Source organism: Anastrepha ludens, chromosome 2 (assembly GCF_028408465.1).
Source record: "Anastrepha ludens isolate Willacy chromosome 2, idAnaLude1.1, whole genome shotgun sequence".
Lineage (NCBI taxonomy): Eukaryota > Metazoa > Arthropoda > Insecta > Diptera > Tephritidae > Anastrepha > Anastrepha ludens.
The window spans coordinates 101,764,958-101,790,935 of NC_071498.1; the positions used below are offsets into that span (position 1 = coordinate 101,764,958).

A 25,978-nucleotide genomic window follows, 5' to 3' on the forward strand; every position below is an offset into this window, starting at 1 on the left:
GTTTCCTATGAAAATTGCAAGTTTCAGCGTGAAGTGAAAATGCTGTGGGATATCAGTGTCCCAGCAGTAGCGAAAGGGTTAAGGCAACATATACGTGTGCACGAGTATAATATTTTGCAGTTTTTGAGATTATTCCCAACAAAATTTTATTTTAAGACAAGAACGGAAATAAGCTAAATTCGTTTTATTCGAGCATGATTTGCTTATTGGCTCGTGATGATCAAACAAAACACTCCTCTTATAGCTTTATTAAAATTTCTCTTTTTCTATTAGAATTTTCTTATTTACTGAATGCTTAAATTCTTGGAATAAATTTATTACTAAGGTTTCTTTATTTCCTGCCACTTTGTTGCTGTAAGTTAGGTTTACTGTTTAGCTTATTTTATGTTGGCTAATTAATTCCGATTCTTTTGACAAGCAACAAGTGTACATACTCGTGTGTATGAGTATTTAGTTGGGATTATTCTTATGCTTGTCCAATGTTCATGTTTCTTACTAAACTAAATACGTTTATTGGTTTGACCTGTCCGTTGTTGTGTACAGTATGACGCATGTTAACAGGCACATATTACATTTTATTTGAGTTGGATATTTTTACAACTTTTCGGCTGATGAGCCTTGCTATGTACTCAACGCCATCCTCCAACTCTAAACCTTCCTCTGTTGGACCGCTTTAATTTTCTCTTTTGTGGCTATCGGGGTGCCGAAGATCCTTACTTTTTCTTATTCCTTCTTTAAACAAAGTTCTGTTGATTGTATTAATATTGATATTCTACACAATTCGAAATCTTTAAGCGCAATTGAAAATATCGGGTCCAAATTACTTAATAGTTACTCACTATTTGTCATTCAACTCTCAGTACATAATTGGTTGGTTGGTTAAAGTGGTGATTCTTCCAGCGCTTCCGCACCATTTTGTTGCCATATCCTCGTTACCAACTTATTTGACGGTTATTTACAGCAAGACTATATCCAGTCTGTGTGGTTTGGGAACCTTATTAGGTTGTTGACGCCTAAGCCAGATAGGTGTTCGAGACTCTCAAACAGCGGTTGGCCTAGGGTTAACATTCTGTCCTTCCATAGGGAGGGCATGGAAGATTGTTTCCTTTTTCTCCGGTTGCTTACAACAGTGACAGTATGTATTGCGAGGGATACCCATTTTGGATGCTTGTTCTCCGGTAGGCCAAAAGCCAGTTATGACTGCCGTTAGTCTCCAGGTGTCCCGTCGTTTCATGTTTATCAATGTCGACGATTGCTTGAGGTTGTAGGTGGGCCATAACGTTCTGCTAATTTTGCATTTCGTCCGGTCTCTCCATCTACAATCCGCGATTCGGCGGTATTTTAGGGAAATTGTACTCTTGATTGCACCTAATGGTATGAATACCGATTCTACAAATCTCTTCTTGTCAATTCATTTGCTTTTTCGTTGCCGTCAATGTTCCGATGTCCCGGGATGCAGATTAAGGTAACTTTATGGTTTCCACTGAAGGTAATAAGGCTATTCCCACTTTGTTCCACCGCTTTAGAGTTTGTTGTAGCCGAACCCAGTGCCTGGATTGCAGCTTGGCTATCCGAAAGAATAACGATATTGCCCCTAAAAGAGAAAGTTGTTATTAGTAGATTACAGGCTTCCCCGATTGCTGGTACTTCCACTTGGAAGAAACTGCTGGTATTGAGGAGACGCAATTTAAGTTTGTGATAATATGTACGAGCTCCAACACCACTATCCATTTTACTACCATCTGTATAGACTACAGTGTCGAAGTGGCTTAGAGAGAATCCCTTATTCCATTCTTCCTTAGATGGAAAGAGAGTGCCAACATTCCTTTTGAATGTTATCGTCGGGACGATGAAGTCATTCCTCTCCCAGGTTAACATATTTTTTGTTCTTGGTTATGTTGATATTACCCATATTAACTTTGATGATCTTGGGTTTTAGAATAGAGATGACCCAATTACTAAGTCTATCAACGCCCGTTGGATTACATCTGTACTAACATTGTTAAAGGCGCCTTCTATATCCAAGAATGCCGCCATAGTATAATGTTTGTTCTCTAGAGAGCCCTTTATTGTTCGGATTACCTCGTGAAACGCTGTCTTCTTAGATTTACCTTTAAGGTACTCATGTTGTGCAGTTGCTATACCAGAGCTCTCCAAAGAGCTTCGGTGATGTATATCCAAAAGCCTTTCAAAGGTTTTTAATAGGAAAGACGAACCCAGCACACAATAGAGCATTAAAAAATATTTTTTAACAAGGAATTTGTTGTGTCGTGCATTTGTAGCGTCAAACCCACGTATATGAAATTTCAGCAGTACCCATTTTACCGAAAAAAAGTATGAAACTATAAATTAAATACGTCTTCGATTCGCCATGCGTTAACGAGTGTCGAATAGATGAAGCAGCTGCTATAAATAAATAAACGTTGGCAGCACTAAAAAAGCAGCAAAAATAGCATTGGTTTGAAAGTAGATACTTAATGAGTATTAGTAAGACTGAGTTGCTTGCATTTGTTTTTGGTATTAGTCTACAGTCAACAGCAACATTGAGAAGAACGAGAATGCAAAGCCCGCGTACGACCTACGTCTACCAAAAGTTACGAGCTGACTTAACAAAGGTTGCCGTATCTGAACATAGTGTAATGAGACTTGCTTATTATCAGAAAAGGGAGTTGGCGCATTAAATATAATGAGTTATAGCAGTTTTATGAGTTACATACATATATACTCGCTAGTGGCGAATCTTGCTCGAAAAATTTCTTATTGCCTTCATATTCAAATTGCTGGTCAGAATCCAAATCTGTGGTGTGCTCGCAGAGAACTGGTGAATCGATGACGCCTTAAAATGCAAAGGTCTTCTGCCACTTCAACAAAAGCGAGGTTACGAGAACTGTCGGTAGCAATGAAAACTTAAACTATCAAATAACAGTGAAATTGACTGTAATGAAAAAAAAAAAATGAAAAGTTCAAGCTATTCTTGCTTTTAATGAATTTTATAGGATTTTCCGAGTAATAAAAAGGAAACCAGTCGAAATAAGAAAAAGCAATAAATTCTACGTGTTCTAATAAATTCCAATTTTGATGCGATAACTATATTATTAATATAATTCGGAATTTTTTCTAAATTATCAAACAATTAGTTCAATAGAATTGAAATCACAGTTTGAAAATTTGCAAAATATCTCAAAAAAATTATTTTAAATTTAAAAGGCACTCACTTGCCAGTACCTGGACCGATCACGGTCCCGGTCAACCACTTTTTATAAATCGGTAGCCATAACCCAATCTATCTGTAATGCTTTCGATACACGTATTTGCATAGACTAGGCAGTGGGCTATAGACCCTGAGACATTAAATTTCGTCCATCTTTCGTCAGTCCATTCGAAAATAACAAAATACATGTAAAAGGAGAATTACCACCTCTGGATTACACTGCATTCGTATTTTATCAGATCTATTGAAGAAGTACAGTAGCCATAAACACTAAATATCTTTCTTATTTCTGGGCAATTATTTTTGCAGTGTCCTACGTTACATTGGCTGCTGTAAGTTGGCGAAGTGTTGATCTTCTCCAAGTGTTCTTTGGGCGACCGCAACTTCTGCTTCCTTGGGGGTTGCATTCTAGCACCACTCTTATTATGTTGGTTCCTTAGTGTTGAGGTGTTGAATTGTTAGTTGTGCGCATAGTGAATATAGGAAAATTAGTGGTAAACGTTTTTGAAAGGGTAGTGCCAAACGTCAGCGCAGAGTTTTATGCGATAACATCCAGGTTACCAACAAATCAGCTTTTCGGCGTTTTGGTGGTGTACGTATATCGTAAAACACATATATGGTTTGACATATGAAGAAAACCGTGGTGTTTTAACCCTTTTTAAGGCAGAGGCGATATATTTACCACCAACAAAAACTTTGTTTATCTTTTTATATAAGTTATCAAAGGAGACCTAATTTGTTGCACTGGCAACTAAGAAGGTCTGGTTTATTACAATATAAAAAAAAAAAAGATGACGTTTGTGTGACATATTTTTTCTTGGCGCCACTAGCTGTCAAAAATTGCGGTAATTTTGAAAGAAAATTTGTTACTCCGTGAATCTTCATATTTTTTATTTGAAAGGAGGTAAGAAACTGTTTTTTTATTATGTATTTATGTTTATTCTACAAGTTGTTTGCTATACCTTACAAGTTACTATCGTATTTAGATGTGAGAAGACTTTTTACTCGGTGGGAAAAATATTCCCGCTGCCCGTGGCGTATTATGTACATTTGTTGAACTAGTTCCTTCTTTTCTCAGATTTTCATGAAAAATGCCGCGCTATTTGAATGAAAATGATATTGAGCAGATGTTGGACATGCCCGATGATGGCTCAGAAGACGGATTTGAGGATCTGATGAGGCAGAAGAGTTTAACGTGAATACAATACAACGGTTACTTCAAGCACCTGATGATTCAAGTGACCTTTTACAAAATTCTCCCACTCATTTGAATTCTACACCTAACAGTTGTTCCGAGTCAGGTACATCTACAATAGCACTATGTTCACAATTAGATAATTCGCAGCCAGAAGAGCCTTTGATAGTACAGTCATCATCACCCTTAGAACAAGAATTGACTGATGAATCTGAATGTGAAGTTGAGTCATGGGGGAAGGTTTTCTGGACATCCAGGCCAGATCCCGATGAATTTGATAAGGTGACAATAAAAACTCGATATTCATTGAATAGGAGAGCACGTCCAGTAGCGCATTTCAAAAAGTTTTTTAGTGATGAAGTCTTCGATTTGATTGTTACTCAGACAAACTTGTATGCGGAGCAGCAAAATATAATAAATTGGCAGCCACAGGAAATTAGTGCTCTTTTAGGCATTCTCATTAGAATGGGTTACCATATTCTTCCACATATCGATTTATATAGGTCATCGGATCCTGGATTTCGTGTGAATGAAATAGCTGAAGTTATGCTAGTAAAACGCTTCAAGAAAATTTTAGAGACTTTGCATTTGAACAATAATAGTCAACAACCAAGTAGAGAAGATGTAAGTTTTGATAAATTGTATAAAATTCGTTCTCTTATATCTTTACTTGGTCAATCATTTCAAAACAATGCCTTCAATTCCTCTTCCCAAAGTATCGATGAGAGCATGATACTATTCAAAGGAAGGTCCAGTTTGAAGCAGTACATGCCGCTAAAGCCCATAAAAAGGGACTATAAAGTGTGGTGCTGTTGTGATAGTAGCTCAGGGTACTTGTATAACTATGAAATTTATACAGGTAAAACAGGACAAGGAACAGAAGAGGGTCTAGGGGCTAATGTAGTAAAGAAATTGTCAAGTAAATTAGCACAAGAAGATTCCAAGTCCCATGTTACATTCGATAACTTTTTTTGCGATTTTTCTCTCATGCAGTACTTGTATGAAAAAAATATTTATGCCACTGGAACAGTAAAAAGAAATAGAGCAATTTTACCTAACATAATAAAAAATAACACAAAAAGAAACGGCAGAAACCAAAGCCTAAAGTTGAAAAAAGGTGAATTCAAGTGGAGAACTAATCAAAATGTAGCATTTACTGTGTGGCAAGATACTAAAGAGGTTTTATTGTTGACAACTGCATTTCATCCTAAAGTGGAAGTAGCAACTGTACAAAGACCGCAAAGAAATGGCACCAGGGAAGCTGTAAGTTGTCCTTTGGTTGTGAAAGAATACACCAAAAGAATGGGCGGTGTCGACCGTTTTGACCAAGTGAAGGGGACGTATGCTGTCGGAAGGAGAAGGAAACGCTGGTGGTTGCGGATATTCTACTTCTTGGTGGGCGCAAGTTTGACAAACTCTTTCATTTTATATTCCCTAACGTCGAGAGTAGAACAGCTTACCAACTTAGAATTTCGGGTGGCTGTTGCCAGAGGATTGATTAGTGGCTATAGCAGCAGAAAAAGAAGATCAAGCTTGCCTACCTATATCTGCAAGAAATCACGCATAGCATGCCCAGAGGTATATCAAAAAACTGTAAATGCTGTACCTGAAGAACTGCGGTTTGTAAACGTAGGCGACCATATGCCAGCAGAGTTGGAGACTTACCGATGCTGTAAATTGTGCAGCACAAAGGTCAAAGATAAGCGTAGCAAAATAAAATGCAGCAAGTGTAATGCCCCTCTTTGCATCACGCCTTGTTTTGCACAATTTCATAGAAAATAATGTCTCAAATTGAGCTTGCATGTGGCTCTGTTGACGGGCAGTGGGAATATTTTTACCACCTATTTTTCCCAAAACTTCCGAAATAATTAGTGTTTTTCTTTTAAGTTTATTTTTGTTATATAAATAAAAACATGCCAAAAATGTAAGCGCAAGTTATTTTTTTACTCTGAATCCTTCTGCCTTATAAAGGGTTAAAAGTATTTTTGGAGAATATTAACCGTGAGGTTGTTACCTATACCGAACATGCCAAAAGGAAGACTGTCACAGCGATTTATTTTTCTTTCCTGTAATTAAACATTTTTTTTAGTGTAATACTTTTAAAAACCGTGTTTTTTGAGTTATTATATTTTCATTTATGCCTAATGTTAAAGATGAATATATCACACTTTGAATTTTCTGGGAATACTTCTGAAAAGACATTGGGTAAGAAAAACCTTAAGAAAAGAACTGAAAAATGTGCAAAACTCAAAGTGTGATAGTAAAACAAACTGCAATTTTTTCCAGTTATTCTTTGGCTGCAACTTCACGCAGTATACACAAATTTGTAGAAACGAAACAGAACTATCACAAGACAAATGATATGTAATGCATAGAGGGCGATGAACCCCTGCTACGTATTCTGCTATCTATATTTAATGCTGCGGTGTATTTGCCCCCGTATGTACCATTAATTCTATTTACGAAAACCCAATTAATACTGCGCGTAGACAATATTGCATTGCATATAATGAACAATAATGCTGCTAAGTGAAAGGCTGCAACAACATGCTGCTACATATATAGCTTCCATATAATTATTTACGCACAAAAATAAAAAAAATTTAGCGAGCAAATCAAAGCACATGAAAAGATGAAATCCCAATCATCCTGTCTACTTATCTTTCTACAAAAATAAATTTTATTCATACAACATAACTATACGCACATGCGCCTTACATATTTGATTGCGCAACACACTCAATTTGGACGGTAAACACGCTTTTAAGCTGGAAGCGTATACTAGAAGCCCTCATAAAAGTAGGAGTTATATTAGTTACATTATCAGAATAATTGGTAGCTATTTTTCAGACCGTATACTGAGATTTAGAACAGGCATTGCGGAGTACAAGGTAACAGTAGGGCTCCCTCAAGGTTCAGTTTTAGACCCACAACTATGGAAGTACATGTCTGACGGTATTCTAAGACTAGATATGCCTCCTACAACCAAAGTCATTGTACTCGTGGATGGTATCGCGGTGGTAATAGTGGCAACGTATGTCCAAGATATTGAAAGAATCGCCAGCGAATCTGTAAATAGGATCAAGACAAAGTGTAAAGAAATTGCAGCAGAGCAAAGGCGTCGTTCGATCGTCCATTGGCAGCATCAGTGAAACAGGTCTCCTAAGGGTAGATTGACGCATGAGCCAACACCTATCCTGACGATGTGGCTAGAAAGAAACCACGGGGGGACAAACTGCCACCTAATCCATTTCACTTCACGGCTCGCGGTATTTTGAAAATATCTCCATAGACTTAGCCAATACTCTTTACCAAATTACCCAATCTGATCACGTCTTGTTCCAAAGCCCACGCTATGCTCCCGAAAACTTTAAAATGTCACCTTGCAAATACAATTTTTATAAGTTCTCTACAAAAATGATGGAAATAAGATTGCCCCCATCAGAGAGTGCGTGGCATTACATCGATGCAGTTGCATGAGAGAGATGTGAAAATGCGAATAAGAATGCAAGAATAGGAAGAAGAAGAAGAGGAAGAAATTACACAAATACCACACGAATAAATTGCACAAATTCGCTGCCAAATTAGCTGAGAACAAAGTAGCGGTCCCACGATCCGCACCTCTTTATTAATCTCTCCATCGTAAGTACTGTGGATATACGTTTAATACAAGTATACCTGTTGGTTCTGTTAGTTCTAAGCGTTGTTGCTGAGGATAGAAACTACTGTTACTGTTACTGCTATTTTGTATTCACTGTTAATAAAAATGTCGTAATGTCGTAATGTGTGGAGTTGCCTGATCTCCCATCGGGCGCGTCCCAGGTGGTGGATAGGGAGCCCTGGCATCACAAGAGTGGCCTTCCCTGATGGGGTGGGTTCAACACTCATGTGATGACTCAAAGTTGGCATAGAATCAGGGTGCCATCCGCGAACCAAACTGGCTAGGGAGGAGTCCTGAACAAAAACCGAAAAGGTAATGGAAAACAAAGGATCTATTACTCCAGGTGGAATCCACACAAGTGGCAATCCACCCGCTTCGGCGGCAGGGGCATGGATTCTGGAGGCCCCAACCATTACCCAAGTCTCTCAGCTCTACGAGCGAGAGCGCATCCTGGAGGAGACGGGGGTTGCTGTCGCAATCTCCTCTCCTTCAGAGTCTGAAAAACGTTTCCCTGCTTCTGAGGGCCTGAGTTGTGAGGTCTCTTCGGTGGCTGCACGACCTCCCAAAGAAGCAGGGAAATCGAAGAGCGCGGCAAGGAGAAGAGAAGAAAGCGGCGGGCAAGGCTCATGCGGGAGAAATCCTCATGTGGCTCTGCCGGCCCTTCTGCGTCTGTGTCTTCCAAACGACCTCGGTCAGCGGAAGTGATACCCACGGAAGCTACCGGGTCTTCGGTGGGCACAGGCACTCCCAAGTTGTCTCGCTCTCGAGGCAAGCGGAGAAAGACGGCGGCTGAAAGCAGCACACCTCCCTGCCCTGCGGTTGCCGCCAATGACCGAGCCACGACCCCCCAAGGTACGAGCGCGGTCTTGGCGCCAGTCAATGTGGCGGGAAAAGGTTCTGCTGAGCCACGTTCCTATTGGCGCCTCGACAAAATGTCCAGCACAGCTGTCTGCCCGGCGAAATCTTCGTCAGTGGAGGATCGGAAGCTGGACCTTCGCCCAAGCACATCCAAGGGAGCGGCCAAGCCATCCTACAGTGAGAAGGCTGCCGGCCCACGACCTGTGGCTGTGATTGGAAAACTGGGGCCTGACCATCAGCTGACGGATGCAGAAATCAAATACTGCAAAAGCCAGCTGATGCGTTGGGTTGTTGCCTCCGGGCCGGAAGCCAACGCGAAGGGCTATGAGACAAAGGACGGCACCATAAAGGTGACGTGCGCGTCTCTGGCCAACTTCGAGTGGATCAGGACCGTGGTCAATAACGTGCCCCCCATGGGGACCACTCGCTTCGCAGTCTACAGCGAGGAGAGTGTACCCCTCAGGAAAGCCATCTGCTGGATTCCGGATACAGACCTGTCTACGGCGGATGTCTTATCCTGTCTACGTGCCCAGAATCCGGGCATCAACACGAGGCTTTGGCGAGCCGTCTCGTACACCAAGGGCAAAAACCGGGAAGGGAAGGAAGGGGCTGCTCTTGTGGTGCGAGTGGACGAGGCCAGTGTTGATGTCATGGGCTCACGGTACGGGAACCGTCTGAGTCTCTTCTTTGGGACGGTCAGCTTCCCAGATGACTGACTCGGACGATTCCTGTAGCTATCGTCCCTTGACGGTGACGCAAATTAACTTGCAGCATTCCAAAGCCGCTACTGCACTACTAAGTAGAAGGCTTTCTCAGCTGCACACATTATCCCACATAACAGCAGTGCAAGAGCCCTGGGTCTTTAGGGGCCGCCTCTGTGGCTTAAGTGCGCTGAAAGGGGCCACGTTATTATATGACAGGAGTTCTAGCAGACCTAGGACCGGTCTTATAGTATCATCCCATCTCACTGTGACGGGTCTTGAGCAATTCTGTTGCCAATACCTGGTAGCGGCTGAGGTGGGTTATAGAGATAGACGCGGATGGTCGAAGTTTGTGATTGCATCTGCTTACTTTCCTTACGATGCTCTGGAAGGGCCACCCGGGAAGGCCACTAGTCTCGTGAGGTTCTGTGAGCGGCGCAGTCTGGGCCTCATCCTATGTTGCGATGCTAATGCCCAGCATACAATCTGGGGCAGCAGCAAGTGCAATGGACGGGGCTCTCGACTATTCGAATTTATCGCCTCCTCCTGCCTAGACATACATAACAAGGGCTCACAGCCAACGTTTGTAACGGCTAGAAGGCAGGAGGTGATTGATCTAACCCTATCAAACTCAAAACTTGGGTGGTCAATCCAGAACTGGAGGGTCCTTGCCGAAGATTCGTGCTCGGACCACAGGTACATTGAGTTTCAGTGTGGCGAGGAGGCACAAATGCCATTGCCCTCTAGAAACCCAAGAAAAACAGACTGGCAGAAGTTTAGGGAGGTGTTGCGGGACCTTGGCGTTGCGCCACCAAGACTTCGAAAAGAACAGGCCATTGAGGCGCCTGTTGAGAAACTCAACGCTGCCCTAACCGAATGTTTTGAGTCAGCCTGTCCAATTCGACTTCTCCCCAGCCGTACTCCCGTTTCTTGGTGGAATCGAGAGCTCCAGATGCTGAGGCGTGAGTCGAGAAAATTTCTAAACCAGACCCTCAAGACTAACCTTGCAGAGGACTGGGAGCGATACCATGATGTTCAGAAGAACTACAAGAGGCTTATTCGCGAATCGAAAAGAGCCTCATTTAGGGAATTCTGCAGCGGTATTGAATCTCTGAGTGACACGGCGAAAGCTGGGGTCACTTAGGAAATCTGATGGCTCCTTCACGGAGCGGAAAAGTGAGACACTCAGCTTGCTGATGGAGTCTCACTTTCCTGGTAATCAGATAAGCATCAGCCGGCAACAGCCCTTATTGATAGAGGCAGTTGTCAGAGCTGCTACACCTTTTCGGCATGACTGGTTCGTTGCCAGATCTGTAGTGAATGAGGCCGCCATTCGATTTGCCATCAAATCTTTTGGCGACTACAAGTCGCCCGGACCAGATGGCATATATCCTGCCATGCTGAAGGAGGGTGCAGAGTTCGTGACAGTATCCCTGAAGAAAATCTTCTCGGCATGCCTGGCACTGGCTTTCATACCACGCTCTTGGAGGATGGTGAGGGTCGCTTTCATCCCAAAGGTTGGAAAAGACGACTACACTGTTTTCGCATTTTTACGGATGGCTCCAGGACCGAGCATGGCTCCGGCTCTGGGGTCTACGTGGAATCCAGCGGGACAAAATTGCACTTTGCTCTTGGAATGCATGCATCTGTCTTTCAAGCGGAGGTGTATGCGGTTCAAGAAGCGATGAACTTTGTTGTGGAAAAACGATGGAGAGGCAGATCTATATGTATCTGCAGCAACAGCCAAGCAGCGCTTATGGCCTTAGACAGCCCTCAAACCACATCAGGGGTAGTGAAGTCCTGTAAATCCAGGCTGAACTATGTCGGCAGACATAATAGCCTGATGCTAACATGGGTCCCGGGACACGTGGGTATCGCGGGTAACGAGACCTCTGACTCCTTAGCTAAGATGGGCTCTGAGGCCAACTTCTTTGGCCCAGAGCCCGCTTTGCCACTCCCCTCTGGGGCCATCACGGCCACGGTTAGCAAATGGGTAACTACTACCCACAAGTGAGCTTGGCAGGCTGAGAGAGGCTGCAGATGGACAAAACTGATGTTACCTGTCATGTCCGATCGACTGTCGCAAACCCTTCTCTCATTAAGCAGAGGGGAGTGCAGACGGCTGGTTGGACTGATAACGGGCCACTTTCTGTGGGCAAAGCACATGGACCGTGTACATCAGACAGTGTACTCTGCCCAGCTTGTGAAGAGGAGGATGAGACGGCGGACCACTTCCTGTGTGTCTGCCCCGCCTTCGCTCGAATCAGGTTTGAGGTCTTTGGCACTGATGTGTTAAGAAGCGACCATCTTGGCTCCTTGGCACCACAAGATCTACTCAGATTTCTTCGGAGATCGGGTAGATTTAAAGAAAATTAAAAGGGAATCCAAGTGTAGTACAATGGACTCAATTAATATCTGAGTGCTGCACTTGCTAGTTGTCCCGACAAAAAAAAAAAAAAAAAAAAAAAATGTCGTAATGTTAACGAGCACATCAATTTTCTGTTCTGTAAAAATTTGATGTGCGCTTAAGAAGTTTTTACTATATTATAAAAAAAAGACAGCGGAAAAAATCACAATAAGAATATAATATTGTTCACAATTTGTTCATATTGTACAATACAATTAGGTGGTATTCACTCATTCATCAAAAATTGATAGACAATGCAAAGAAGAATTAAATTCCCTAGCACGCATGACAGGCATTACTCTCATCTGGCTATATGGCCATAGGAACATAGAAGGAAATGAGAAAGCTGATGAGTTGGCAAGACATATGTCTTCCTCTATAGCATCCGAAGTGGTAGCAGTGGACTGCCCCCGAAGCGTCTACGAAAGGGAGATCTCTTTGCTATTTCAGAAGCAGGCTGTTGACAGATGGACGAACACCGATACCTGCAAAATAGCTAGAAAGAAACATGGCCAGAGTTCAACAAGTTGAGAACTGACGAGCTGTTACGAAATCAAGAACAAACATCTTTAGCATTTCGACAACAATAACCGGCCATTAATCAATCGGAGTCCATGGTAAGAAGATGGGGTGGCCGTATAACGATAGAAGTAGAAACTGAAACCAAAAGGATTCTAGGTGTGTGCCCAAGACTAGGTATTCTCCGACATAGAATGTTGGGGAAATTCTCAATCAACAACTTGGTAGAAATTGCAGGAAGCAAAAAAATTACATAGGCAGATTTATAGCCAAATCAAGATGGTTTGACTAAATAACGGCAGTGGTTCTACTAGTGGTGTACCAAAATGGCACCTTTTGTGCTAATTGAGTCTGGGGCGTGTTATCCAGACAGCACCTTAACCAACCAACCAACCATTCACTCATTTGCAAAATGTCTAAAAAAATTTAATATGCTTTTTTCTTCACTTTTTCGGATGATCATCCATACGTATTCAACATTTTAAGTGTTTACTGTATTTCGTTACTATACAGCAGTTAATACAAGGTGAATTATATACACTCATTAATCGGCTTAGACTTTTCCAGAGATTCTTTTGGGTTGATTGAAGTCACTGACATCCGTAGAAGCAGAATGATTTAGTAACCTCAAAAACGTCTCGATTTTCATAAGAATATATTACAATATTACCATATGTCGCCAACACAAATTTTGTCAACTTTCGTCTTTAATACAATAATATTGATGAAAGCTTATCTTATTTTTTGCTTTTCTTCTACACATTTTCCTTCAGTTCATTCGAGCCGACATTTTCTGCTAACATTTAGTTTGTCTTTCACTCCCTCAATTTGAGTGACGCATTCATTACCATTGCTTTTGAGGCAGTGGCTCTTTAATCAAATTGCAACGTTGCTGTAATTTACGGTGGCCAGTAATAATTGACGGTTGCATGTCTTGTTTATATAATTTTTTCAATTCATCTAAGCCACCTTAAATTTGCATCGTAACCACCTCTTCATATTATTTTTTTGTTGTTTCTCTTGCTTCTGCTATTCAACTAAATATATACATATTATTTGGTATTTGCTACTTGTTTTTTTTTATTTACTTGATTGAAAATGGGGAAAACTTTTATGAAATTACTTTTTGGCCAGCAGTAAATCTACTACTTGTTGTCGGTGTCGTTTTTGACCTTTTCAGCGTGGTCAATTGCACGCGCGCGTCAGCGGTCAAAAGTATCAACGCAAACAACAACAACAATAATAATAAAACCTAGCTATCAATGAATATATATACATATACATATATATATGTATATATATTATCTTTTGGTTTTCTTCTCCACCTCTATATATTTTTACTCAGCATGACAACGATGACAAAAACTTTCATAACAGCAACAGCAGCAGCAGCAATAACAGAAACGCTGAAATTTAGCAGGAGGGTGCGTGTGCATAGGGGGTGAAAGCGAAAGGAGTGAAATTACGTAACGGCATGAATGCAAAGATATAAAAGTAAACGAAGTATAAAACCATCATAGCCATTATGCATCAAGCCCATTGGCTTCGGTATCGCTCTACAGTGGATCTCCTTCTACGAAGTATGTACTTAGGTATGTACATTTCCACATTTCAACGCAACGTTGTAATGACTGGCCAAAAAAGGGAAATTCAAGGCAGTCTTTGGTTGAAACTTAAAGTCATTGCGAATACTAAAGCACAAGAGACAAACAGCAAATGCTGATATAAAATTTAATATTATTGTAATAGCACATCGGTTGTAGTGTAAAAAACCAGAAAAACAAAAATTTATAAAAATAAAGAATAAACATGCAAAATATTAGAACTGCATTCTAAAATCATTGAGTCACGTCTAGACTTTGCAGCAAATATCTTTCCTATTACTGGCAAACTATTTCTTCGCCATTTTCAGGCAAGTAAATCATTAGGAAATTTACTTACTGGCGTCGTATATTCAGCTATTAAAACCCATAAATCATTGTAATATGTACATGTATGTAGCAGTCGTTGGCAAATTTTCCAGCCATATAAGTTTCTACCGCAAAAATAACGCATAGGCGCAGGCCCAACGATTGTGCAGCAATTTATGTGCTGGCGCAGATAAGAAAAAAAGCAAAGTTATATTAAAAGTTGAAGAGTATGAAAGAAAAGTTTAAGTTGAAAGGTGAAACAAAATATTTTTCCCTATTCGTAGATTTATGTTTGCCAAGTCGTAGTAGTAGTGGCAGCGCACAGTGGTCCGGCGGCCGGACAAAATTCAATTTTTCAACATTTTTGAAATAAAAATTTGATAATGCAGATGTTTTCTTAAATATTCAAGGCAGATTTCCTGAAAAGATTACTTAATTTAAAAAATTTTTCATTGTAGTTTTTTGACTTTAAACATGAAATTGTATGCAAATCGTACTTCATACAAGAGTTTCATTTTCATGTCTGCAAATAAATATTACCATTTGATTGTTAACCAAATATTGAAAAAAAAGATAATTGAATATATTAACGGAAACAGTAATAATTCTCTTAAGTTGTGGTACAAAATCCAATTTTTGTTTTTGAAATTTCAAAATTTTTCGAAATTTTTTTTTTTAAAGATCATTTTTTCGAGTGGTCCACACCGGTCCACTTGAAATCAACATGAGTGATGTAGCCACATATTTCAGCTATGATCTCAAACTGAAACCTGTTGCGCAAAGTTGCGCAAATTAAAAATAATGTAGCTTTTGTGCATTTACCCACAGGCAAAACGTTACATATGGCTAATGCAATTTTGTGTAAAAGACAGAAAAAGCAGCATTAAGAGACAACTAAAATTATATATAATAATATAACATTTTTTTCTGTCACTGGAGGAATGGTCATAAGCCGATTAGAATATTAACGAACATCTGAGAATTGCTTGTAATAATAAAATCAAAATGACGTATAGTTTTGAAAAAAAAAGTTATTTATATTATTTTTTTGCGTTCTTCAGAAAAAAAAGTTTTGAGTCAAAGATGTTAGAATTACAAGATTACGTTCTTGAGAAGCTTCAATACCATGATGATAGTGTGAAAGAATTGAAAGATCAGGTTTTGAAGATTGTTAGTAATTTTTGTAAAGATATTAATAGAAAATTAGATCGATCTAACAGACATTGCGGTCGCGTATTAAATGAGAATGCATCTTGGTTAGCTGAAAAAATTGATTTTCCCTTAAACGACAACTTTAAATCCTCTTCATCTGGCTCTGGTAGCTGTACTAATGTTGGCCGCCCCGTAAAAACATTCAATGATGTTTGCGAACGTTCCAAGAGACGTAAAGTAGAGAATTTACGTAAATCAAAAAAGGTTCTTGCGCTTTTAAATTTGAAAAATGATCCAGCCTAAGAAAACAGCTCATCAGAAACCGAGGATTCTGAATCATAAAAAAAAATTAAAAATGAAAAACAAAAAACAAAAAAACAACTAAATATCCAAAAAAAATTTAAAAACTAAAACAAAAAAAATTTAAAAATTAAAAATATAAAAAAAAAATTAAAAATTAAAAATAAAAAAAAAAATTAAAAAATTAAAAAAAAAAATAAAAAATATAAAAAATCTAAAAAAAAAAAAGGAGGAGAGAATAACTTTACCGTAAACCTCCACGTGGTACTCTCTGGGGTTGTGAAAAATGTAAAAATGAACTCACCAGCTAATTACGGAAGTAAAAATGTATTTATAGTATTCAATAAATTTAAAATTTGCTAAAACTAAGGTCAGATTCGTCATCACTGATCCTTAAAACCCCTAAATATGTATTTTCAGCTTAGTTAAATGAGTTTTTGAATTTTGTCCGCCAACGCCTTCTGGTCGGACCACTGTGCAGCGGTCGTAGTCGAGTGCGTTATGCATCACTACTATCAAATGCAAGAAAAAGTTTGTTTTTATAACAGCCAGACCCCGACAGGCAATGAGAAATCGAGCGTACTGCTGCATGAAAAAATTCTCGTAAAACCATTTACTGCTAATTTACTAAGAGTGACAATTTTTTAGGGAAACTTTAAGCCGAACACTTCAAATTGGAAGAAGAGCTCCGCGAACAACTAACAACAGTTGTATAACATGTACATAAGTTGTTTTATATTCAAAAATATATCTTTGTATGTAAATGGTCGCTTAAGTATTAGTTTGTAGTTTAATTGAAAAATTTGAGTCGACTGCTTCGTACAAGACATCAAAACACCTGTAAACCAAAATACAAAGCACTTGAGTCACTTGTTCAATTCCCAACAAATGGCTTTTTATCAACGGACTACGTTCTCGAGATATGCTGATGAAGTTTTTATTTTGCGGTTGTCTTTTATATTTAGCACCTTTACAGCACTACTTGTAATGAGCTACAATTAAATGCTGTTAGTGAGTTGGAAAATTCATCCCGCCCAGAAGATGGAATCAACTCGTGAAAATTTTCGTGCGACAATTTATTCGAATTTTCGACGAGGATACCGAAACAGGACTGCATTGATAAACTTACTTCGATTTTTAGCGTTCAAGCACCACACTTAGCCACTGTGAAACGCTGATGCAACGAGTTATGCGTCAATTAATAACGGTAGATGGTCATGTGATATATCGCGATTAAGCCTCTCCGTGGGTATGATATTTGCATGAATATTCGATATTGCATGAATGTTTGGTCGTCGGGAAGATTTGTTCTCATTGGATCCTCGTACGCCATAGCATTTGCATAAAAAGGGAGTCGAATGATGTAATGAAATGTTGAGGAAACCGCGATGGCTCAAAACACATATAAGACATCGTAATAGGTGATGAATCTTGGATCTATGCATATGAGAAGAAAATAAAACAGCAGTCGGCAGTATGAGATTTCCAAGGCAAACTTAATTCTAGAAAAATTGTTCACGAAAGCAAATATCTGCTATTTTTTCGAAAAATCTGGTAAAGTCGCAACTTCACAACGACAGAAACTTAAAATAGTTAATACTGAGTGGTATACAACCATTTGTTTGCAAGAAGTTTTCCCAGAATTAAGGAAAACCAATCGCCGAAGACGAATAATCCGTTACCAACATAGTGCGAGCTCTCACGTATCGGCTCGCACAAGAGAGAAATAATGGGCTATCCACCTTGCAGCCCTGATTTGGCTCATAATGATTTCTTTTTGTTCCTGAACATCAAAAATAAAATGCGAGGTCAAACATTGAATAGACATCGGACGTGGAAGCAAGTAAAAGCAAAAGTAGTGAACAGAATGAAGTGGAAACATTTGCCTATGCTTAGCAACGAACCTCGACGAACTACATATGATCATGACGATGATGAAGCAGGTACTGCAGTCTTCAAACAGCTTGCTTTGGAGGTATCCACTTCTTAGTGACAAAAGTATTTTGAAAGGTGGTTCAAAAAATGCAGAAATGTTTTGACTTCCAAGGAGAATATTTTGAAAAGCAATAAAGATATTTTCTTTGATAAATTACTATGTGTACATTATTGGGCGCAAAATACACAATTTAACCCCCGTATCATGTAATGAAATTTATCAAAAACATTAGTGATGTTAATGTGAGTATGGCAATAATATATAAAAAAAAAAAATAAATATATTAATTGGCGCGTACACTTCTGTTAGGTGTTTGGCCGAGCTCCTCCTCTTATTTGTGGCGTGCGTCTTGATGTTGTTCCACAAATGGAGGGACCTACAGTTTCAAGCCGACTCCGAACGGCAGATATTTTTATGAGGAGCTTTTTCATGGCAGAAATACACTCGGAGGTTTACCATTGCCAGCCGAGGGGCGACCGCTATTAGAAAAATGTTTTCATTAATTTTGCTTTCACCGAGATTCGAACCAACGACCTCTCTGTGAATTCCGAATGGTAATCACGCACCAACCCATTCGGCTACGGCGGCCGCAAAAATATACACGGTGTAAATACTCGTAAAAATTGATTTCTGTTAGTCTTTGGAATAAGGTAAATATAGTGATATCGTTAGGATTTATAAAATATAATCCATTTGAGATGAAAGAGACTAGGACAATCCTTATATAGAGTAAAATATAATTAAATTTTCATTGTTAAATCAAAGGTATATACGTAATGTTGTAATGCTGTATAAGTTTAAGACTTTGTACAGGCTTAAAATTTCATAGTACAAAGCTAGGCTCAATCGAACATATAAATATATAATATATAAAAAGTAATACTAATATTAATAATTTTGCCTAAATACTATCGGAAATTTCAAGAAAGAAACGTCATTTCTAAATGATGTTCCCCTCATTTTAGAGATATAATTTATCATAAATAAATTGCAGACTCTCTACAGAAAATTAATTCCCATTCAGAATTTGTGATTAATTTGAAAAAAAAGCTGGAATTTGAAAAAAAAAAAACAGCGTAAGTATTGAGTTAAGTAATAGGTTAATCAGGACCTAATTTAAAAAAAAGTGAACATCATACGAAGTTTGCATTTACTAATTCTTTATAATGCTCTACACATCAGTATAAGAAAAGGTTAACTAATTACTGCTATTTGTTAAAAATAAGCCCTAGATGTGCTGATGATGGCAATATTTTTTCCGGACACGAGGTTGAGTTTATTAAATAACAAAACTTGCTGCTAAAGAACCCCAAATGTTTCGAATAAATCTATAATATATTTTTCGAAAACCAGTATCTCGCACTTCTATACACAAATTAGTGTAGACATAAGCCTCGTTGGTACTAGAGTTGTTTTGTTTTTGCATTATCCATCAAGAGGTTTCTTGCTGAGTGAAACCCAGTGTGAAAGCGTAAGCTTTGGTTCGCGGATGTTGTGTCGTGCGACTTCTATCTTCCCCCTAAGAAGAAATCTGAATAATAATGAACAATATTTGAGTCCGCTGAAAGTGTAACAGAGAAAGCGGCTGACAGAACAATGCTGCTAGCACACATATTGCTGTCTATTCGGTCAATAGCTACCCACAAGTCCCACATAACGGTAATTTTGGAAAAAGAAATAAAACGTGATATCTCCACGCTCTTTTCTAAAATTTCCGTCCGTCCATCTGATGCTGGAAGCTATTACTCTCATTGTTTACGAATGTGTTTGATTCCAATTTGCTAGCCAGCCCAAATAAATTTTTTCTTAAATATGTAAGTGTGGATATATGACGTTCGGTCCGGACCAAGCCTTCCTTACTTGGTTGTAATGAAGACAGTTGTGCTTCGTTTACTAAACATAGCAAGTTTATGAGAATGAACGCAATTGAAGTGTAACTCACCCCTTTCTTGAATGTCGCTGCTGCCCCAGGTGTTATGTTGCGCAATTGTATCTCCCCTTCTTTAATATGCGCATCTTTCGAGTTGATCCGCAGTCTCTTAGCTGACGACATGTGCGCCACTCACACTGTAAAGTTGAAAACGACATTTCTACAGTGAAATTAAGAACGTAAAGAAGTTTGTTAGGTTGTATGATATGTATATTTAAAATGTACTGAATGGACTAGTATAATTTTTATTCAAAAATCTTTAAAAACGACCACTGCCTAATTCCAAAAACAAATACAAAAATGCAATTTTAGTGCAGCTTCCTCTTGACTTTTGGAAGGCAAAACACTTTTTCAAACCCACTTCCAAAGAAGTTTAGAAAACATTATTACACTATAGCAAAAATTCGGGGTCGATAGGAAAACTTACGTATTTCATGCAGGACTATTTCAAGTTTAGGCTATTATTTATTTTTATAATATATATCTAGAATCTAGTAAATTCAAGTTTTTTACGATGAAACTAAAACAATAATTGAAATTACTTATACAATTCGTTTAATAAAAATTGAAAAATATTTTTTTATAGAAATCAAGTTCAGAGGATTTCAAGACATATTGTATTCTTTCAAAGCTCTTAAACAGGAGAATAGTTCGCATATAATGCTCTAGCCTGCTCCGAAGACTTCTTCCAGGGATATTAAAGTGAAAGCGTTCTAGTAAGAATGCGCAGTCAATCACATCTGGTACAATGTCGAAGACAAATGTTAGCGAAAGAATAGCGGTTCTTTGTATAGTTTGAGGGTTTTATCTAGTACTAAAGCACAAGTAGGAATCGCTTCAATGAAATGTGAAGAGCGTCCGGGAATACGACGGGTGGGACAAGATTTCTCAATTCAGTCCCTCTAAATATTTCAGGCCTAGCGTTTTCATGCAGAAAAATCAGTTTGTCATGCCTACCCTCCCATTCCGGCCGCTTTTCTTGGAGAGCTCGATTCAAACTAGTCGATAAAGATCGTCAGTGATGGTTTCAGGAGTTCATAAGAGATGACATCCTTCTGATCCCACCAGATGCACAACATAACCGTTGAAGCATGCATTTTTTTTTCACTGTCGATGGGCCTGGTTCACCTGGTAGACTCCAACATTTTCGACGCTTGATATTATCATAATAGATCAATTTTTCATCGCCAGGGACGATGCGACGCAGAAAACCTTTTCTTTTCAGCCGTTCAAGAAGCATCTCACACGTCCCCAAACGTGTCTCGATATCCATCTCCTTCATTTGATGTGGCTCTCAGTTACCTGTTACCTGCTTTCTGGACCATTCCGATCGCGTGCAAACGTTTACCGATAGTTGATCTGTCAACACCCAACTCTTTAGACATAACATCAAGGGTTCGACATGCGTCTTCATCCAATAATTGTTGTAGTTGAGTATCTTTGAACTTTTGCAAGAGCCCTTTCGCGATCTTTATCACCTACTTGGAAATTGCCTTTTTAGAAGCGTCGAGACAACTCTTTACAAGTTGTAATTGATGGAGCGTGATTACCGTAAATATTGATCAATATACGACACGTTTCATCTGATTTTTTCTTTAAAAGGTAATAATGAAGCATGACTTCTCACAAATGCTGTTTTTTCGGGACGAACATAGACATTTTTGACGTCAGATAAAAGAGGATCTTTACGCTGCGCGATCAAGACCTCTCATATGCATATTTTGCTAGAGCGAACACAAAAATAGTATTAGCAGTGAACTTTTTTTATATGGAGCTTTTTCCTGGCAGAAACTTGGAAGTTTTCCGTTGCCTGCTGGAAGGCGACCGCTATTAGAATAACTTTGTATATTATTTGATGTTCATGCACCGAGATTCGAACGTATGCACTACGTTGGTAGTCACCTACCAACCCATTCGGCTAAGGTGGCCGCCTCGGCAGCCTAACATTGAAGTATTTAAATTTTGAGGCTTGACATATGTTCTAACGCATAAGTTCTTTCAAATATTTATATGTCTACTTTAATATGTAAAAGAATCTTAATCTCTTTTATGCTGTCAGAAATCCGTATAAATGAAACATCGCCCAATAATTTATATTTTTGTAATAAATAAGTTTATTGTCTATTAATATCTGGTTTGAATGTGTCACATGAAATTCAGATAAGAATTCAAGCAATTTCGCTTACACTCTTCAACATTCTCGTTGGCCGTGGTCGCCGATTCATGTTACATTGTGTTGTGCAGGGATACTATTTTTATGTTGCCCTTCATATAGAACTCCAACTTGTTTTTCTATCTAATAAGTAAAATATTAACATCCATCAATCTTCATATTCTGCTGTCCACTTATTTAGTAGGTAGGCGGAGTAACTGTATACTTATTGTCTGCCATTTAATTGGTTCGATTGATTTGGGCTATTTTTAAGTTAAGCCAATAAACTTCTTTTGATGCTCCAATAAATACGTGAATAATATTGTTGTTGATAACAACAGCAACAACTGTTTTTGGGGAAATATTGCAGTACTTATTAGTCAGTGTGGGATTTCACGTTGAAGCAACAGTCGCTGATGGCATCCAGTGCCCATAAAAAATGTTACATAAAGAGCTATAAGCATTGGTTGGAAATTTATTGGATGTTATTGAACTTTTATGCAAAAAAAAAAACAAAAAAACAAAAAAAAATCAGAAATGTAGCAAGAAAATGTACTAAATTAAACGTTAATGTTAAATTTACTATTTTATGGTCAACTACTTATACAAAAAATTCTTAGTCTTCGTTGAAATTTAACAAATTAGTCTGTCAAGAGTTTTATCCTCAGAAAAATCACGTAAAGAGACTTCACGTACTAGTTAACAAAATTGCGTGGCGTACCGGTCCATCAGCTTAATAACTCGATTACCCAATTATGATATATAATATTACAAAGTTTGACCATCAGAAGCGAAATTATGAGAGTAACTTCGATTGTCACGTCATCGGGTTTTCACGCGTCTTCTTACGCTCGTTCAATCAGCGATTTTCTGTCCATAGACGACTACATGTGAAACTATCTCAATTTAAGTAACAGCGCGCCCAGGATCTAGTTTGAGTACTTTGTAGCACTGTTAGTGTTTGGGCTGATATGTAGCTGAAAGACGAAATAAATAATAACACCCGAAATAACACCCGAAAACAGTTGATTTTTACTTTAATTTGGCGATATATAATATATGGTAGGTATATTTATATGCAGGAGTTTACATACATGTATCCAAATAAATGAGAAAACTAAAAATGAAGAAGGTAAATATAATATGAAAGGTGAAATTTTAAACTAATAAATAATATCGTAGTACTATTTTTTCAGCAAGAAAATGTCAAAAGTAAAGAATAATTTGCTTCCGGAGTGTATCGGGGACAATCACAATTTTTAACTTCCCAAGTCAGGAGAAGAAGATATTGGGTTGGGAATAAGTTCATAGCGTTTTTATATTTTCTTTTATTGTACAGCGATTTGTAGGTAGGGTAGGTATTCATTCGATAGAACTTTTTCTGCTCTACAAAACTATGTTAATTGTATTTTTGAGTTATACAGAAAAAGGCGTCATAGGCGAGTCTACAGCACGAATATGGTTTGCAAAGTTCAAAAATGACGACTTTGACGTCGATGACGCGTCTAGCAGCGGAAGGTCTTTTGAATTCAAATTCTCCACCCAAAGAAGATCATAATATGTATTTGGGGGGACTGGTAGAGCATGGTGCACGGTGAAATGCTCGAAAAGCCACGCTTAACAAGAGCTTTACAGCGCCTGAATGAGGCTATTCGACTGAAAATACCTGATCGATATGGTCAAACCATACCCTTTAACGACAACACCAGGCCTCATGTTGCACAAGTCGTCAAAGCAGCACTCTAAGAGCTCGAGTGTAGGTCTGTCAGAACCCGTCCTTTTCTCCAGACCTTGCACCGACGGATTAGCAAAGAGGCCCTTAAAAACTATCTCAACAACTTCTTTGACGACAGACTAAGCGATTTTTGTCGGAACCGCATCAACAAATCGGTCGAGAGGTGGGAAAAGGTTGTAAACAGCAACGGTGAATATATATGTAATTGATTAACTTATTGATGCAATTATTCTTTTTTATTTAAATAAAATTTTTCGGTAAAAAGGCTATGAACTTATTCCCCAACCGAAAAAGTTATCTGTGGTAATTTGCTTGTTGTTTTACATACTTGTTTTTGTTACCTACTTGTGTTCTTTTATTTAAAATTTGCAATATGTTTTCTAGTTAGAATAAGCTGATTCCTTCAAATTCGATGGGATGATCCGGTTGAAGGTCTGATGTTGGCTACAATTTCTGATTTCATGTCACCATACAAGTACCGACGTTTTTGATTCCTTAAAGTATAAAATCAACATAGGTGGGCACACTGCATTATAAATTTACTGCATTACAAATAGCAGTAAGCAGTAAAATTTTACTGATTACTGAAAAAAATTTGCATTACCAGTACACTTTTACTGATTACTGAAAAAAATTTGCATTACCAGTACACTTTTACTGATTACTGAAAAAAATTTGCATTACCAGTACACTTTTACTGATTACTGAAAAAAATTGCAGTAAAAATATTTTTTTACTGATTACTGAAAAAAATTTGCAGTAAAAATATCTTTTTACTGATTACTGAAAAAATTGCAGTAAAAATATTTTTTTACTGATTACTGAAAAAAATTTGCAGTAAAAATATTTTTTTACTGATTACTGAAAAAATTGCAGTAAAATTACTGTTAATATAATTTTATTTGCTATTAGCTATTAGCCTTTCTTAACACAAGCATTTCAAAATTTGCATCGCTGAGTTTTTGCCTTCTAGACTGATTTACAATTCCAGCGAATGAAAACAACCGTTCTACAGGTGCAGATGACGGTAATGGGGTATTATATTTTAAAAATACGTTTTTAATAGCCTGATATTTATTTAGGCAACTTGTTGTTTCTTCTCGTTCAGCCAGGTATAATAGCGTTTCTTGCAGATAATTTTCCGAGTCAGTGGAACCACATTGTATGCTAATATCTATTTAAGTAAATATATGCATAAAACAAATATTTAATTGAAAACCAAGTGTAAACAGTTTACCATTACTTTCATCCCCGAAGTCAAAAAATGTTTTTTGAGGTGGTTGAGGTAGAATACGAGTTTTGGTACAGGCTACTTTTCCATACTTGACCACATAAGTGTTGAACATTTTTTTAACTTCCTATTCTGTTTGCGTTTTAGCTGTTTCTAAAAGAGCTTTCACAAATCGCAACTTAATGTCAGGGATAGAAATAGCGGCAATAACAGCATCCCAAGCGTCAGGCTGAATCAGGAAGTACTTTTCAAATCTTTTAAGCAAAGCTTCATGCATTTTTTTGCTACTTTCGGTTAAATACTTCAAACTTTTAGGCTCCAAACGACGCATTTTTATACTTAAGGACACTATAGTGGGTATGAAATAACCAAAATACATGGTCTTTTCACCCTGAAGGAAATCGATTGCTTCTGCAATAGGTCTCATAAGCTTTACGTATTCCTCTAAGTACTCAAGCTCACCACTGAGAATGGTAGGAATTTTTAAACGGAAACACAATTCTGCTAAATTGGTTTTGTGCTCCAGTAACTTATTTACGGAATCATAAAGCGAGTTCCACCTTGTTATGCATGGAGTTATTAAATTCGCATTTATCACTCCATTAACTACTTCTGCAGATTTCGGTCTATTGCATTTATTCCAAAGTTGTGTGCATCTGTGCAGTAAGAAAATATGTAAATATAAAAAATTTCAATTAAATTGAAGGATTTTTTGCCTTTGGAAAGATCTTTTGTGAATATCTTTTATATCCTGACTTGAAGAATTCATAATTTTGTTGAAATCGGTTGAAGCCAAAAGATTTAGAGTGTGGCTCGCACAAGGAAAATGTTTCGACAGACGTGGAGTTACAGATCGAAATTGATAGCAAATAAAATTATATTAACAGTAATTTTACTGCAATTTTTTCAGTAATCAGTAAAAAAATATTTTTACTGCAAATTTTTTTCAGTAATCAGTAAAAAAATATTTTTACTGCAATTTTTTCAGTAATCAGTAAAAAGATATTTTTACTGCAAATTTTTTTCAGTAATCAGTAAAAAAATATTTTTACTGCAATTTTTTTCAGTAATCAGTAAAAG

The 25,978-nt window shown here is 38.0% G+C and overlaps 1 protein-coding gene across 1 annotated transcript; it reads right to left on the bottom strand.

Moving 5' to 3' along the window:
- Positions 1–24,554: 24,554 nt before the first annotated feature.
- On the bottom strand, positions 24,555–25,756 carry LOC128858801 (uncharacterized). Its single transcript, XM_054095308.1, has 2 exons — positions 24,905–25,756; positions 24,555–24,841 (listed from the first exon to the last, which is right to left on the bottom strand). The coding sequence occupies exons 1-2, from the start codon at positions 25,011–25,013 to the stop codon at positions 24,576–24,578; spliced, it is 375 nt and encodes a 124-aa protein (XP_053951283.1). The 5' UTR covers positions 25,014–25,756; the 3' UTR covers positions 24,555–24,575.
- Positions 25,757–25,978: the final 222 nt, after the last annotated feature.